Source organism: Terrapene carolina, unplaced genomic scaffold (genome assembly GCF_002925995.2).
Source record: "Terrapene carolina triunguis isolate 2854851 unplaced genomic scaffold, T_m_triunguis-2.0 Scaffold662, whole genome shotgun sequence".
NCBI classification, from domain to species: domain Eukaryota; kingdom Metazoa; phylum Chordata; order Testudines; family Emydidae; genus Terrapene; species Terrapene triunguis.
In genome coordinates, this window is record NW_020665013.1 from 1945912 (window position 1) to 1963703 (window position 17792).

General features: G+C 50.2%; 1 protein-coding gene across 1 annotated transcript; it reads right to left on the reverse strand.

Annotated features, from left to right (window-relative positions):
* Positions 1–3788: 3788 nt before the first annotated feature.
* On the reverse strand, positions 3789–6152 carry TIMM13 (translocase of inner mitochondrial membrane 13). The gene is made up of 3 exons (XM_024216589.1): positions 6035–6152; positions 5892–5960; positions 3789–4084 (listed from the first exon to the last, which is right to left on the reverse strand). Exons 1-3 carry the CDS (start codon positions 6149–6151, stop codon positions 3986–3988), a joined length of 285 nt encoding a protein of 94 aa, XP_024072357.1. The 5' UTR covers position 6152; the 3' UTR covers positions 3789–3985.
* Positions 6153–17792: the final 11640 nt, after the last annotated feature.

Sequence of the window (17792 nt, forward strand, 5' to 3'; positions counted from 1 at the left end):
CTGGAAATTTAGGCACCTCCAGCAGCTGAGTGGGGGGTTGAGGATTTCAGGATGCAACCCATGGTGAACATCTGGTGCAGAGACAATCCTTCAGCCTACCGTGGCCAAAGCGCAACCCCACCCATGGAGCTCCCAGCAGGTACCATTGTGCCGCATTACAACTAGGGTGACCAGACATCCCGATTTTATTGGGACTGTCCCGATATTTGCTTGTTTGTCCCGCATCCCGACCAACAATAGGTCAGGACACTGGACAAACAAGCAAGGCTCCCGCGCACAGGCGGAGCTCGGAAGGGCTCGACCCCCCCCCCCCCGCCCCCTCCTTCCCCCATTGGCTCCCTCCCCAAATCCCCGCCCCCTCACTGCCCCATTGGCTCCCTCCCCAAATCCCCGCCTCTTCCCAAGCACACCATGCCTAGGAGACACAGGGGAGCGCGGGGCCGGGCTGAGTGTGAGTCAGGCCTGGCCCCGAGCAGGCAGGACTTGGGCATGGTACCTGGGGGGAGAGTAGGGGGGCGGCCCGTGGGGCCAAGCGGCGGCTATTCTCCCCACCTGGGCAGCGGGACTCGGGAGCAGCCGCTGCTGCAGCTCCCACTGCTGCGGGGAGAGGAAGCGGCCAAGCACGTGGTGCTCGGCGGCTGCGGCTATGGCGCCCGCGAACCCCCCGGGCCTGCTGCAGGGACCCAGCAGCGCGCACACTGCGCCCAGCCCCTGGCCAGTCGCGTCTGGGCTGGCTGCCTAGCTGGTGCAATCCTGCGGGCGGCCCCGGGGCGGAGGCATCGGCAGCCCCATTTGTTCCCCTGCGGGACCCGAGCGGGATGGGGGGGCTGGGGCCTGCTGCCCCCACTCCGGGGCCACCCGCGGAATTGCACCAGCTGGGCAGCCAGCCCAGACGCAACTGGCCAGCGGCTGGGCGTGCGCAGCGTGCGCGCTGCTGGGTCCCTGCAGCAGGCCCGGGGGGTTCGCGGGCGCCAGAGCTGCAGCCGCCGAGCACCACGTGCTTGGCCGCTTCCTCCCCCTGCAGCAGTGGGAGCTGCAGCAGCGGCTGCTCCCGAGTCCCGCTGCCCAGGTGGGGAGAATAGCCGCCGCTTGGCCCCACGGGCCGCCCCCCTACTCTCCCTCCAGGTACCGTGCCCAAGTCCTGCCTGCTCGGGGCCAGGCCTGACTCACACTCAGCCCGGCCCCGTGCTCCCCTGCGTCTCCCAGGCCTTCCTCCAGCGCTTGCGGAGGGAGGAGGAATGGTGGTGGTGGGGGCGGGGGCTTCCTCTGCCCCCCCCGCGCGTCCCGATATTTGACCTGGGTGATCTGGTCACCCTAATTACCACACAGGCTGGGCCCAGAGCCCTTTCAGGTGAGCACAGCATGAGCTAATGCAGCCATTGGGTGGGTAGTCTAGGCATTGCTCCTGCTTAGGGATTCCTGGACAGGCTTCTGGCTAGGCCCATTGATTTAAAAAGGCCTCCAGGCTGCTGATCTACTGTAAGTGCCCGCTGCCCGGCCGTGGTGTCAGGAAGGTTGTGGGACTGGTTCCAACCCTTTGTGCCATTAGAAGTTATGTTCTAACCTTAGTGCAGCTTAAGGCTGGTCTACACTGGGGGGGGAGGGGGATCAATCTAAGATACGCAACTTCAGCTACGTGAATAGCGTAGCTGAAGTTGAAGTATCTTAGATCGATTTACCTTGGGTCCTCACGGCGCGGGATCGACGGCTGCGGCTCCCCCGTCGACTACCGCCGCTCGCTCCGGTGGAGTTCCGGAGTTGACGGGGAGCGCGTTCGGGGATCGATATATCATGTCTTAATGAGACGCGATATATCTATCCCCGATAAATCGATCGCTTAGACGTACCTTTAGAAGGCAATTTCAAGCCCTTGCTGAGTTATTTAAGCAACAATGATTCCCCAGGTCACAATCCAACATCCTCTTGGCCTGGAACTGCCCTAGGACTCTGGGATTGCAATGCTGTCTCCTAGCAGAGCGGGTTGGGCTCTGCTGGCCCCTGCAGCTATTAAACATTCCTGGGGGCAGAGTCCTCCTGCTCACAAATCCTGCTTTGTTCTAGGAACACAGGATTTGCTAGAACAAGACAGTGCCCACCCAGTCCAAGCCTCAGGCTGCGCACAACTCCATAATGCACCTGTGCAGGACCAGAGAGCAGGATGACCCCCCAGAGGCCAAGTGAAGGCCCAGAGGTGATTCTGGTCCTACTCAGCATAGTGCTCAGGGAGGCATCTGCTCCATACACAGCTGTGATCAAGAAAGAGCCCACAGGGTGTTAGGCTGCACTGAGAATAAAATCCCAAGAGCGGCACTGAGCTCTAACCCCGCCTGGCTCTGGATCACAGCTGCACATGGAGTAGCACCTCCGTGAGCACTGCGCTGCAGGGCCACAGCACCCTGCTCCCCTCGCTCTGTTGTTATTTAACTTCCCCTCAACTGAGCTGGAGCCAGAAGCCAAACAAGCTGAACAAAACAACTGACATTTTAACAGACAGCTGCCGGGCACCTCTAGCGTTTGGTCTCTACTCCTGGTCCATAGATTCTCAGTGACTCAAGGAATAACCAGTCTCAGGGGACCCACTAACTGGGAAAGAGCAAAAGGGGGGCACCATAGGAGCTGGAAGGACCAGGGCAGCTCTGTTGGCCCTGCCCTCTGGGGCTCCTGGCTTAGGGCCCCCATGAAACCATCCAGCCCTTGGTCGAGTTGCCTGAATCCCAAAGGGTGGCTCCGAGCATGGCCCACAAGGGGCCAGCAGCCATTAGCTGGTCACAGGATTTAATCCAATACCTGGAGCAGAGATTCACCACATCCGAAGTAGGGAAGGGACATCTTCATGGCCCAGAAAAGCAAAGGGCAGAGACTGAAAATGAAGGGGCATGAGAGGGAAAACAAACAGCAAGAGGCCAGCTGGCTGAGGCAGCTCCTTTAACCTTTGCTCTGTGCAATTCCATGCAGCCCGTCTCTACGCCCCACCCCCAGCGATCCTGGCACTCTCATTTCCTTCCCCGTTGCGGATTCCTTGTCAGGCACCTCAATAACAGAACGAAGCCAGCAGAGGCCACAGAGCCAGGACAAGGTGCACTGGTGACGCAGGAAAGGAACAGGCTGCCGGGGGCCTGCAGCTGAGCTCTCTGCTGGGACAAAGGGGGAGATTTTTTAATTCCAAACCTCTCATTTGGCAGCAACTATTGGGGGTGCAGCCCCGCAGCAAGTATGGCACAGTGCCACTGGGGGGCTGGGGCTGATGCACTGCCAGCACCCAGCTCTGCAAGCCAACGCAGGCCAGACTATGTCATGTAACAATCCAATGCCCCCATGTACTGACACCCTCCCATCCGTGGGGTACTTGGCAGCAAGCTGTGAGCCCCACACTATTGCCTAACAATTTCCTTGTTAGTTCACCAAACCTACCTGCCCAGCTCAGAGACCAACCTTCCTACTACAGCCACCAAACCCACAGCGCGGGGGTGGATGCGCACTGCCGATAAGGCTCATGTTCACTTCCTTGGGGAGGGGGGCAAGTGGATTGCTCAGCCCCCTTTCCGGAAGGATTCCCTGCCCCAGTAGCCCTTTCACAGGGCACCCATCAATTAACATATTCCTTAGCCAGTCTCTCAGACCCCTACCCTGGGCCTCAGATTCCACCCAGGGCACTAAAGCAAAGCCAGCTAGCAGGTGACGGCACTGACCGAATGGGCAGCAGCCACCCCTCTGGCTGGGCACCATCACCCCTCCCAGCTTCGAGCCTGCATTCTGCACTAGTCAGACACTGAGCTCACGCAGGCTAATAACAGGGAGAGGCTCCAGACGTGGCTTTATTGCTCTACCATGATGAAAATGCCAAATTAACCAAATCACAGGGATTTCACTCCCACCACCTTTCCTTTCATTCTCACAGGGCCACTCCAGCTAGTCCAGGAATCAAGTCACTCTCCCCAAGCAGGGGGCAGTATTGAAGCATGTTGTCAGGGCTACTGGAAACCGGTCACATGTTGGCTCTCTCCCTCTGCAGCCGGGAGTTGTATGCTCGTGAGACTGTGTTCCAGGCGTCCATGTACCGGTCCATACACATGGCAATACACTTCTGAAATAGAATAATAATGCTACTTCAGTCTTCACCCCAGACCCAAAGCACTTTAGCAAGGACTGCAGGGCTCATTATCCCCATGTTAGAGATGGGGAATCAGAGGCATGCACAGAGACGACTTGCCCAAGGTCGCTGAGCAGGCCAGTGACAGAGCTAGGAACAGACGCCAGATCCAATGCACTATCTGGCACACCAAAGCAAGCACAAAGCTCAGGCAACAGAACATTGCAAGTGTCAGAGCAGCTGGCTAAAGCTTGATACAGGGAGTCCCTGGCCTTCCCTCTCTGCCGGTAGTCTTGGGCAAGTCATTTCCTTTCTCAGCAGCTTTTCCCATCATACAGATGAGGATATTCACCTTGTAAAGTGCTTTGAGAGCCTCAGGGAGATGGCACAAAGCAGCCCAGCTCTGAGAATCCACTCTGGGCAATACTGCAAAGATCAGCAATTCCCCCTCCCCCAAGCACCCTACAGAGACTTCTGTTTGCCAGAAGCTGGGAATGGGCGGCAGGGGATGGATGATTGATGATTACCTGTTCTGTTCATTGCCTCTGGGGCACTTGGCATTGGCCACTGTTGGAAGACAGGGTATTGGGCTTGATGGACCATTCGTCTGACCCAGTATGGCCGCTCTTATGTTCTTATGAGACACATGCCATTACACCAGTGGTTTTCAAACTGTGGGTCGCGACCCAATACTGGATCGTGGAATGTATGGCACTGGGTCGCAGCGGCTCTGGTCAGCACTGCCGACCGGGCCGTTAATAGTGCTGCCCGGCTAAGGCAGATTAGTCCCTACCTGTTCTGACACCGCGCTGCGCCCCGGAAGTGGCCAGCAGCAGGTCCGGCTCCTAAGTTGGGGGCCACGGGGCTCCGCGTGCTGCCCTCACCCTGGCTCCGCACTCCCATTGGCCAGGAACTGACAAGATCCTTGCGGAGCCACTTGCATGCCTCCACCTAGGAGCTGGACCTGCTGCTGGCTGCTTCCGGGGGGCAGTGCGATCCGCGGGGCCAGGACAAGCAGGAAGCCTGCCTTAGCAACCCCGCTGCACCGCTGACGGGGAGCTGCCCAAGGTAACCCTGCACCCCAACCCCAGGCTCAATTCCCTGCCCCAGACCTGAACCCCCCCAAACCCAGAGCCCCTTCCTGCACCACAAACCCCTCATCCCCACCCCAGAGCCTGCACCCCCCAACCCCGTGCCCAGAGCCCCCTTCCACACCCTGAACCTCTGATTCCCGGCCCCACCCCCGCATCCCAACCCTCAGCCCTAGCCCTGAGCCCCTCCCACACTCCAAGCCCCTCATCCCCAGCTCCGTTGGGGCACGGGCATCAACAATTTTCTTCAACTGGGTCGCCAGAAAAAAGTTTGAAAACCACTGGATTACACCATCCCAGTGCCTGCTGGCATGTTTCAATTAGCCGCTTCCCCTCTGAAGTGGGATGGGCAGCAGGTGTATCCCAGGGAGGGCGTGACCCAGCGAGCATGACCAGGGCCTGGCTCCCACCAAGGGCTGGGCCGGCGCCCTGGGGAATTCCAGGCTCCAGTGCAAAGGGGCCACAGTCGCGCTGAAGATTTGCTTGGGGATCACGAGGGCCCCTCTGAGCAGGTCCAGCCGCCAATGAAAGCCCCGTGGCTGGCTGGGTCAGGGGGCTCGGACGCCGGGGCTCTGCGGCCTTGTGAGGCCGGATGTCTACGCGGCCTGAGTGCGGGGAGCCAGCGAGAGGGACATGCCCTATGTCACTGGGACAGCGAACCCCAGCCCCCGCGGGAGCCACAGGCGGGGCGGGGCGGGGCGCGGCCTCACCTGCTCCGAGTTATCCAGCGAGCTCCCCGGCTTCCCGATGCACTTCCGGAAACACTTGTCGGTCATCCTCTGGGGAGAGCACAGAGCGTCAGAGCCCGAGCCCGCCATCCGCCCCCCTCCCCCCGGCCCGGCCCCGCCCCCACCTGCAGCAGCTCCTGCGCGTTGGCCACGGCGATCTGCACCTTCACCTGCTCCATGATGAGCCCCGGGTCCAGCTTCCCCCCCGCGGCCCCGAACTCGGAGCCGAACCCGCCCTCCATCCCCGCGCCGCCTGCCCGCCCACCGCGCCCGCTCGGAACTGAAGGGCCCGCGCGGGGCACCACGGGACGAGCAGGCCGCCGGGCCTACAACTCCCAGCATGCACCGCGCTACGGATGCCGCCCGAGGCATTACGGGATGTGGCCTAGTCCCGGAACCCGCGCTCCGTCGACCCCGAGAGCGTCCCCGCCGCGAGCTCCCCTGGCAACGCCGCGCCACAGCGCCCCCTAGCACCCCTATAAGGCAGCCTCTAGTACGGGGGTGGGCAAACTTTTTGGCCCGAGGGCCACATCGGGCCGGCTAGGGAAGGCTGTGCCTCCCAAACCGCCTGGCCCCCCTCCCCCTAACTGCTCCCCTCAGAACACCCCCTACCGCTCCTTGTCCCCTGACCGCCCCCTGCCCCTCTCCACCCCCACCAGCCCCTGTCAGAATGTGGCCCTGCGAACATGGGCGGAGGATTCAGGAGGCGCTGGGGCAGCCGGAGACAAGCTGCGGTTTCCGCTTCAAAGCTGCTCCTCCTGAGTCCTCCGCCTGCGTTCCCCGCGCTCCCGCCACCCTGACCCCGCAGTGCAGCCCCCCCCCCCCCCGCCTGTGCTGAGCTGCCCGAGTGCCCGGTCCTGGGTCCCCCTGTTGTTGGGGCGGGGGGCCATGCCAGGCCACCCTTTGTTCACTTGTAAACCTGCCCGAGTCGCAGCGCCCGGCCGGAGCCAGCCGTGCTGCAGCGCTGCCGGCATGGCGAGCTGAGGCTCTGGGGGAGGGGGAACAGCGGGGGAGGGGCCGGGCAGGACAGCCGTGGCCCACGGGCCATAGTTTGCCCATCTCTGCTCTAGTATCACCACCACGCTGGAAAGTGAAGTGGATTGTCAGCTGGTTCCAACAGCCGTTGCCATCGGTAACCCAAGGGCTGGGAGTGAAGACTCGAGCTCACAGCACAGGAGGGGGTTATGGACAGTTCCCAGGCCGGAGCTGGTTGAGCAGGAGGAAGGGTGGAGATTACCGTTGCCAATTTTGTTTGGAGGGTTCATCCCTTGACATAATACACCAGGGGTCCGCAACCTTTCAGAAGTGGTGTGCCGAGTCTTCATTTAGTCACTCTAATTTAAGGTTTTGCGTGCCAGTAATACGTTTTAATGTTTTTAGAAGGTTTCTTTCTATAAATCTATAATATATAACTAAACTATTGTTGTATGTAAAGTAAATAAGGTTTTTAAAATGTTCAAGAAGATTCATTTAAAATTAAATTAAAATGCAGACCCCCCCCGGACCAGTGGCCAGGACCCGGGCAGTGTGAGTGCCACTGAAAATCAGCTCACGTGCCGCCTCTGGCACGCGTGCCATAGGTTGCCTACCCCTGTAATACACAATACTCAGGCCTGCCATGAGGCAGGGGGCTGGGCTAGATGACCTCGCGAGGTCTCTTCCAGTACTAGGATTCTATGACAATCTTTAATTAAAAGATTATTCTTCAGTTCCTGGAGACTCCAAGACTAGGGTTTGCCAGGTGTGTTTTTTGTCTGGAACGCCCAGTCAAAAAGTGACCCTGGCCATTAAAAGTCCAGTCCGCAGCGCAGTAGGGCTAAGGCAGGCTCCTTGCCTGCCGTGGCTCTGCATGGCTCCCGGAAGCAGGGGCATGTGCTCCTATGGGTAGGGGCAGCCAGGTGGCTCTGCACCCTGCCCCTGCCCCAAGTGCCATCTCTGCAGCTCCCATTGGCTGGGAACTGCTGCCAATGGGAACTGTGGGGGAAGAACCTGCGGACGGGGCAGTGCACAGAGCCATCTGGCCACGCCTCTGCATAGGAGCCAGAGGGACAAACATGCCACTGCTTCGGGGAGCTGCTTGAGGTAAGTGCTGCCCTGAGCCTGCACCTCTGACCCCTTGCCCCAGCCCTTATCCCCCTCTGAACCTCCCCAGCTGAGCCCAGACCCGTCATCCTCAGCCAGAGTCTGCACCCCCATGCAGAGCCCTCACACCCCCCCACACCCCAATCCCCTGTCTCAGCCCAGAGCCCCCTCCCATACTCCGAATCCCTCTGCTCCACCCCCCCACCCCAGAGACCCCCTCCTGCACCCCAAACCCCATATCCCTGGCCCCACCCCAGAGCCTGCAGCCCCAGCTGGAGCCCTCACCCTCTCCCACACCCCAACCCCTTGAGCTAGCCCCCTGAAAACAAGCAAGTTTGTGAGGGTGCAGAAAGCGAGCGATGGGGGGGGGGGATGGAGCGAGCAGGGGGGGGGGCCTCAGAGGAGGGGCGGGGGGGCAAGAGTGTTCGGTTTTGTGCAAGTAGAAAGTTGGCAACCCTATCCAGGACAATCCTGGAGGATTGGCAACCCTAGGAAGACAAAAGGCACACTGAGGACTAAGACTGTTGTCTCCTGTCCTCCAGACCAGGCTAGGGGAGCATCCCACCTGTGTCAGAGATTTGAGACAAAGAAAACAGAGCAGCCCAGTTTTGTCATCATCCCCATTTTACAGATGGGAAACTGAGGCACAGAAAATGTCTTGCAGGCCAGCGGCAGAGCTGAGAATAGTCCCAGGTCTCCCACTTCCCAGTCCTGTGCTCCAACAACTAGAAACAGAAACTAGACTAATTCAGATAGAAGGAGTTGTGATTTGTTTGTCAGATATTTTTCTAACTCCCAGAGGAGGAATGGTGGATCAGGTAATGCTCAGTAAATGCTTTGGGGGTGCCAAGTGTTTACTATAAATAAGTGCTGGTGAGAAAAGCTGGGCTGATAGCCCTGGAGACTTCAGAGTACAGGCTGAGGTCCTCCAAAGGGCCCACACTGCCAGTAAACAATAGTAACATTATTCAGTGGAGAGAGCAGCCACTAGAAGTGTAAACCAATGCCTAAGACCAGCTGGCTCAGGTGGTCTCAATCACTGGCTGGAAATCTAACTCAGGTTGGTAGTGACCAACCGCTGCATTAGAACTAGGCCTGTCAATTAATTGCAGTTAACTCAAGCGATTAACTCAAATCAAATTAATTTGATTTTAAAAAATCACAACTGCAGTTTTAATTGCACTGTTAAACAATAATAGAATACCAATTTAAATTTATTATAAATATTTTTGCATGTTTATCTACATTTTCAAATATATTGTTTTCAATTACAGCACAGAATACAAAGTGTACAGTGCTTACTTTATATTATTTTTTATCTTTTTTATAGTGCAAATATATGTAATCAAAGGAAATGGTATTTTTCAATTCACCTCATACCAGTACTATAGTGCAACTTACAAATGAAGATTTTTGTTACATAACCACACTTAAAAACAAAACAATGTAAAACTTTAGAGCCTACAAGTCCACTCAGTCCTACTTTTTGTTCAGCCAATCTCTAAAACAAACAAGTTTGTTTACATTTACAGGAGATACTGCTGCCTGCTTATTTACAATGTCACTTGAAATTGAGAACAGGTGTTCACATGGCACTTCAAAATGTACAAAACATCCAAAAATATTTAAATAAATGGTATTCTATTATTGTTTAACAGTGCAATTAAAACTGATTATCACAATTTTTTTTTTTTAATCTCAATTTTTTAAATAGTTTGACAGCCCTAATTAAAACATGAGCTGGTGGCTTTCGTTCAGTTCCCAGTGGGTAGGAATCCATCACCACTAGCTGCCAATGATTTTCCCCTTTTTGGTCATCACAGGAAGCCAATAGAAACAATCCCTCCAGAACACAGTGGAGACACTGCACAAAATCCAGTGGGGTCAGGATCTCCTGCAGTGAGGGAAAGGAGGTGGAAGTTTGCACTGCTACTATTGGAAGCCAAATGCCAGAGTAGAAAAGGACTCCTTTACCCCTGCACCACACTCAAGGGGACAACATATCACACCGATTTCATAGAATTATAGAATATTAGAGTTGGAAGAGACTTCAGGAGGTCATCTAGTCCAATCCCCTGCTCAAAGCAGGACCAATTCCCAACTAAATCATCCCAGCCAGGGCTTTGTCAAGCCGGGCCTTAAAAACCTCTAAGGATGGAGATTCCACCACCTCCCTAGGTAACCCATTCCAGTGCTTCACCACCCTCCTAGTGAAATAGTGTTTCCTAATATCCAACCTAGACCTCCCCCACTGCAACTTGAGACCATTGCTCCTTGTTCTGTCATCTACCACCACCGAGAACAGCCTAGCGCCATCCTCTTTGAAAACTCACTTCAGGTAGTTGAAGGGCTGCTATCAAATCCCCCCTCACTCTTCTCTTCAGACTAAATAACCCCCGTTCCCTCAGCCTCTCCTCGTCATGTGCCCCAGCCCCTAATCATTTTTGTTGCCCTCCACTGGACTCTTTCCAATTTATCCACATCCCTTCAGTAGTGGGGGGACCAAAACTGGATGCAATACTCCAGGTGTGGCCTCACCAGTGCTGAATAGAGGGGAATAATCACTTCCCTTGATCTGCTGGCAATCTTCCTACTAATACAGCCCAATATGCCATTGGCCTTCTCTTCTCTGTTTGTCTACGTGGGGATGACACCCAGTTATGACACACGAGGCAGCCTTTGAATGGGGTTTGGTTTGTTTTAAACAAAAGAAGGTAACAGATAAAATTCAAAACATTTATTGGAGTGTGTTGTACAAAAAGGTTTCCAGTCATAAAATGTATATTACAAATCATTGAAAGAGACATTTGGCATGCATATTTCTTAAACAAAAAATTGTGAAATGATAAAGTCTAGATCTTTGTGTAGTTTTCATATGCTCCACACCAACATTTTCTATTTCTCTGTTCTTCACTTAGCAGATTTTTTTTCATAATTACTTATTTAAAAACTCAATAAGCCATTATCAAAAAGCTCTTTTACAGCAAATTTCCCAAGGAAATGTCAGTCAAGGCGAGCAGTGGCCTAGACCTGGAGCTACCAAAAGGCTGTGTTACAAAATTACAATTCAAGTCAAAAGGCATCACTGTTACGAAAATAGAGTTCAAACAAGACAGTATCATTTTGTCCAAATGTAAAGCCTCTTGGCTTAAACTTTGTTTAAAATAGCTTATTGCTTGCAATATTAGTGTAACAATCTGGGTATCTGAAAAACACCAGAATGTCTGTCCGACCCAGCAGACTACATCATGTAGACTACATCAAATCTACATAAACTCCTGACTACAAATTCTTGGAAATTCAATAAAAGACATTTTTCTTTTACTAACCCCAAAGTCAATACAGTGCATTGTGCTTCTTTGAACTAATTCTCTCAAAAGTAAGCATCTTTTTTTCCCTCTAGACATTAGCATTTCAAGAAAGGCATTATGTTTACAAATAATAATTGCATGTAAATATGGGCTTATATAAAAATCACCTTTAAATTATTTTAAAGCTAAGCATATTTAAGGGCTAATAGAAATTCTGTTTCCCAGGCCACTTGAAGTTTCAAACAGTAAAAAAATCTGACACAATTTGTCTCCACGTTCAGCTAATGCAATGCTTTGAAATGCAATCACCAAGCATCCTTCCACTCACTGGTCCCTATAAGGCTGTGTTTCCTTCCAAGTCGGGTTTGGAATTGGGCCCAACGGTGATGGTAAAGGCCAGTATCCAATATGGACATGCCCGCTGTTTAGAGGTTAGCCTTTCAAAACTAGATAGAGAAAGAATAATTATAAAATGGCTTAAGAGTGAGAAAGTGAGATAAGTGGCTACAGGGCATGCATTATATTGCTAAAAGCCTGCCTCTTGTACTATCCTTCTCCTATTAACACAGGGAAGGGGAGAATACAAAAGGAAGGATTCACCTTTCAGATGGGATGAGGGTGCAGAGTAATCTCTAGGAGCCACTTTCTGACCCCTACAGTATGTCTAACCGGTTTCAGGTTAAGGATCTTTACATGGGATGTTTGAAAAGAAGTATTTTTAAGTATATAAAGAACACTAAACCCCTCTGGGCACATGCTGTGGGTTCTGCGTGCCCTGTTGCTCAACAAAAAAACATGTATACTGAGTGCATTTCCCTTCACAGTACACTCTGGTTCACATTGTAATGTAACCAACAGCAATTACATTCAACAGAGTCAAATTAAGCTAGCCTTTACATTTCAGGCTGTGGGAAGCTGACTCCACACACACCCCTGCTTCCTGAGACTATTTTTTGGTTCCTACTATGAATGCACACTATATGCTGGCCAACCCCCAGCCATTGGCATAGCAACACTGATCAAAGACCTACAAATCATTCCTAACTCTTTCTTTTATAAAAAGAACAGGAGTACTTGTGGCACCTTAGAGACTAACAAATTTATTTGAGCATAAGCTTTCATGGGCTACAGCCTACTTCATCGGATGCAACTCTGGATTCTGAGTCACCAGGGTGACTCAGAGTCCAGAGTTGCATCCGATGAAGTAGGCTGTAGCCCACAATAAATGTGTTAGTCTCTGAGGTGCCACAAGTACTCCTGTTCTTTTTGTGATACAGACTAACACGGCTGCTACTCTGAAATCTTTCTTTTATGCTTTCAGGGACAAATCCAGAGTCCTGTACCAGCCCAAGTAGCCAGACTGTGTACTAGGCATGTGCAGGGCAAGAGGAATCATGGTCGCTCCATTGCCTGGGCAGAGCTGCCATTTCCCAGAGGCTATTGCAGCACAATTGCTGAAGTGTGACCTGAAGCAGGTTGTCAGGAAGGAGAGGGGCAGGAGGATCTGTGTAGCCATGCCTCTCCCGCTGCATGTTGTCACACCAGGAGCTCAGATTCCTCTGTGGCAGGGGTGGGCAAACTTTTTGGCCTGACGGCCACATCGGGGTTCTGAAACTGTATGGAGGGCCAGGTAGGGAAGGCTGTGCCTCCCCAAACAGCCTGGCCCTGGCCCCCTCCCTCTTCCTGCCCCCCTCAGAACACCTGACCCATCCAAACCCCCCTGCTCCTTGTCCCCTGACCCTAACCGCCCCCCCCCGGGACCCTACCCCCTAACCAACCCCCCCTGTCCCCTGACTGCCCCCACTCCTATCCATGCCCCCGCCCCCTAACAGGTCCCCTGGGACTCCCACGTCTATCCAACCGCGCCCTGCTCCCTGTCTGCCCCCCTGGGGCCTCCTGCCTCTTATCCAACCCCCCCAATCCCTGCCCCCTTACCATGCCGCTCGGAGCACCAGGACAGGCAGCCACGCCGCCCAGCCGGAGCCAGCAACACCGCCGCGCAGTCTAGAGCACCGTGGCAGGCTGGCGGCTCTCGCAGCCACACTGCCCGGCAGGAGCTCGCAGCCCCACCACCCAGAGCGCTGGTGGCACGGCAAGATGAGGCTGTGGGGAAGGGGGGGACAGCAGGGGAGGAGCTGGGGGCTAGCCTCCCCGTCCGGGAGCTCAAGGGCTGGGCAGGATGGTCCCACGGGCCGTAGTTTGCCCACCTCTGCTCTATGGCCATGCCATGCAGGAGGATGCTGGATTTGCTCCCCTCCCACACCCCAAGTACCTTCACAATATGCAAACCTGGGAGAGGGAGCATTTATAGTACGCTTTTCACATAGCTCTTTGTTGCTGTTCCCTTTGCTATTAGTGAATAAAGGCTTGCCTACATGGGGAAATTGACCAGCTATAGCTATTCCAGTGTAACTCCCTTAGGTCAGAATAAAATGACTTGAATTCCAGAATAGAATGTCCACACCAATGAGTTATATTGGCATAGCTAGAGCAAAATCATTATTTTGTGCTAACTAGACTGATCAATTCTCCCTCACAGGCCAACTCTGCCTTCTTAAGGAACCTGCATTTGTAATATTAAGTCTATTGCCATGGAAATTCTGATGATCTTCCACATACAACATGAATGGCTCACCTGCAGGATCTAATAGAAAAAGATGGCTAGGTAGGAAGAAGCTACACTTGGTCTGAACACAAAGCTTTAATTAACTATTGGGATTGGCAAAAACAAAAACAAAAAAAAGAATAGAAAAATAAATACAAAAAACAAAAAATGAACAGTGCTGCTTTAGATCTGGTATAGCAGAAAATGCTTCCAGTTTGGAGTGCCTACTTTAATCTGATGAAAGAGTCAGGCTGAATGCTCAGCAAGTCAAACATAAATGGGAAAGGGGGTGTTTTCAGAAGAGACACATTAATGCAAACAAGAAGCGGAATACAGTAGTTTTACTGTGTCTTGCACTTTACAATCAGGAATTGCTCCTTACATTTTAAGTAGCCTTCTGAAAAATGCAGTGGTAACCATCACCAAAGCAAAGATGCTTTTAGGAGGTTAGTCTTAGTCTATTGAGCTTCTTATACTGTCCCATCTCACCACCGTCTCTAAGCACCTATGTTACATAAACATGGCATGGCAGGAGGAAGAAGCAATTTACATCCAGAAATCACTGTTGCAGCCTTTTTTACCTTTCTTAATGGTGTAAGCTTGTGTGTCAGTTTCAGGCAGGATTATTACAGTTAACAAAGGCCATAAAACATCAAGCTCTTCAACCTTGCATGTGCAGAACTCAGAGGAAGTTAATCTGTACCAGCACTGGCATTTGAACAAGCTTCTAGGAAGTTTCATAGGAAACAACTCCAAACTTAGGGCCCAATTCTGTAGACACTTACTAGGGGATGTTGTGCTCACCACCTTGGCCAGTCCCACTGACTTCAATGAGCCAGTTCAGGGTAAAAGGCACTACAGCCAGTAGTAAGGGTCTGTAAGCATCAGACCCTAAAGCAAGACACATTCTCATATTCAGTATGTGTTGCAGAAACTATGGCTCAGATCACATGAGGTCTTTTCTGATACAAGCTGCCCTTCTAGCCCAGACTTTACAAGGAAATTCACTAAATAAAGCCAACTGATTCTTCAATGAACTACATATTATTCTATATAGTTTAAAATATTAAAGGAATAAGTCTACTACAAAGCAGAATGAGCACTCTGAATACTGGCCAACATTAAAAAAAATATATAGATCTTTAAAAAAAACCTATCTTCTATATAAGGTAAATCATGAAAACAGAGTTGGAAAGGGAAACAGAGTCCAGTGGTTAGAAGGTATATTGCAAAAACAGTTTCACCCTGATTGCATTCATTTGCATAACAATAATTTAGAAAAGGTAATTGGCAGTGGTATGGCTGAGAAACACAATTTCAGCTATATATATTTTGCAGCGATAGGTATGATTTACTACATATTCAACCACCTACTCAAGCAGAGTGGGAATATAAGAAAAATGACCAAATACAAGGACAAAGAGAAACATTCTTCCAAAAATCCATTTCTTTTTACTGCTTTTTCACAATGAACATTGATAATGGACTAAAATATAATTCTAAATACTTTACTAGCATTTAATTGTGATAATTAAATCACCTTACTGAGGTGAACATTTTGTGAACACCTGCAGAAAATTAGCACCTCAGACATTTTTTAAACGAGAAGAGAAAGTTCATAACCTTTTTAAAAATCCCTTTCCCACCCTGCTTGCATTGTAGCAAAGCCATCAATTAAAGCCACTAACCTGGCCTTCTAAGTTATATCTGTCAGTCTAAATACCGTTCAGAGAACATAATGTCCAAAAGCCACCAAAAACATCCAAACCTTCTAGCTTGTGTGATGAATCTAAACTACTTGAATAACAAGATCAGAGTTCAAGAGTGCAGGTAGTACAAGAGTTCTATGCTGGCATCAAATGGTATCCAAATGATCAACTATTGGGAAAAAATGTTTGCTTACATTGCAGTCAATATATTCTTTGGAGCAGTCAATTATACTTCATAGTGTATAAAGGTGCACTACCACAAGAATCCTAATGCTTCTGGTAGTCAAAATGACCTCTGGTAAAAACACAAGAGAGGAAACCAGAACTTAAGGAGACATTATCAGATACAATAACATTTTTTTAGTAATATCTTACTTCTAATATGTATTGTACTTAGAGCATTTCAGTCAGGCTGGACAACCTGCTGCGGCAAACAATGCAAGAAATTGCTTACACCCAAACCAAAAACTTCTCACTTTTTAAAGACATTTTGCAAATGCTTTGTTGCCTAAACTATCTGACAATGTCCCTTTACATACAACAGAACTATTAATAAACTGAATGTAGCAGTGATAAAAAAAATCAACATTTACGATTGCTTTTTAAAACCCCATCAAATATGTATCATAGCCAAAAATAAAATATTTTAACATCTAAAATCTGAATTATTGAAACCAAAAGTTCTGTTTAATGCCAAATACTTTACAACCATTAGCTCATGATTCATATCATCATATCTATTGTCCATCACAATTTCACCCTTGCATCCACTATTTATTAGGGTCTCAATCGTGACTGAAAGTCCCGATAAATAAAACCGTGAAAAAATTCAGCTTTGATCCCTCATTACATTCAGACTATACCTGCCCGAGAATAACTGGGACCCATCATTCTCCACCAGTGTTAGCAATGACGGAGCGATAACGCGGAAAGGTTCAGATGTTGTCTAATCCTACTTGGAATAGGGTTAAATACCACGGTACTCTTGCCACCTCTGTCTACACTGCAGCTTCTATCATTGCTTCCACTGGTGGAGCAGCATCTGTGGTAAATTCTGGGTTATAATTTTCCTAGTGTATACAAGACTCAATATATCAAAAGGATATTACCATTTTCTTAAATGACTCCAGTACTGTGGGAAGCACTCACGTTGGGTTCTCTGAAAGCCCTGTACAGGCTCATACTGCCTTAAATCTGTTATTTAAAAACCAGCTTGAGGTTAAAGAATGACATATTTATTAGGGCTGTCAAGCGATTAAAAAAATTAGTCGCGATTAATCACGTGATTAAAAAAATTAGTTGTGATTAATGGCACTGTTAAACAATAATAGAATACCATTTATTTAAATATTTTTGGGTGTTTTCCACATTTTCAAATATATTGATTTCAATTACAACACAAAATACAAAGTGTACACTGCTCACTTTATATTTATTTTTGGTTACAAATATTTGCACTGAAAAAAACAAAAGAAATAGTATTTTTAATTCACCTAATACAAGTATTGTAGTGCAATCTCTTTCTCATGAAAGTTGAACTTACAAATGTAGAATTATGTACAAAAAAATAACTCCATTCAAAATTAAAACAATGTAAAACTTTAGAGCCTACAAGTCCACTCAGTTCTACTTCAGCCAATCCCTCAGAGAAACGAGTTTGGTTACAATTTGCAGGAGAAAATGCTGCCCACATCTTGTTTACAATGTCACCTGAAAGTGAGAACAGGCATTTGCATGACACTGTTGTAAGCCAGCGTGGCAAGATATTTACGTGCCAGATGCGCTAAAGATTCATATGTCCCTTCATGCTTCAACCACCATTCCAGAGGACAAGCGTCCATGCTGATGATGGGTTCTGCTCGATAACGATCCAAAGCAGAGCAGACCGACACATGTTCATTTTCATCATCTGAGTCAAATGCCACCAGCAGAAGGTTAATTTTCTTTTTTGGTGGTTCAGGTTCTATAGTTTCTGCATCGGCGTGTTGCTCTTTTAAAACTTCTGAAAGCATGCTCCACACCTTGTCCCTCTCAGATTTTGGACGGCACTTCCGATTCTTAAACCTTGGGTCGAGTGCTGTAGCTATTTTTATAAATCTCACATTGGTACCTTCTTTGCATTTTGTCAAATTTGCTGTGTGTTCTTAAAACGAACATGTGCTGGGTCATCATTCAA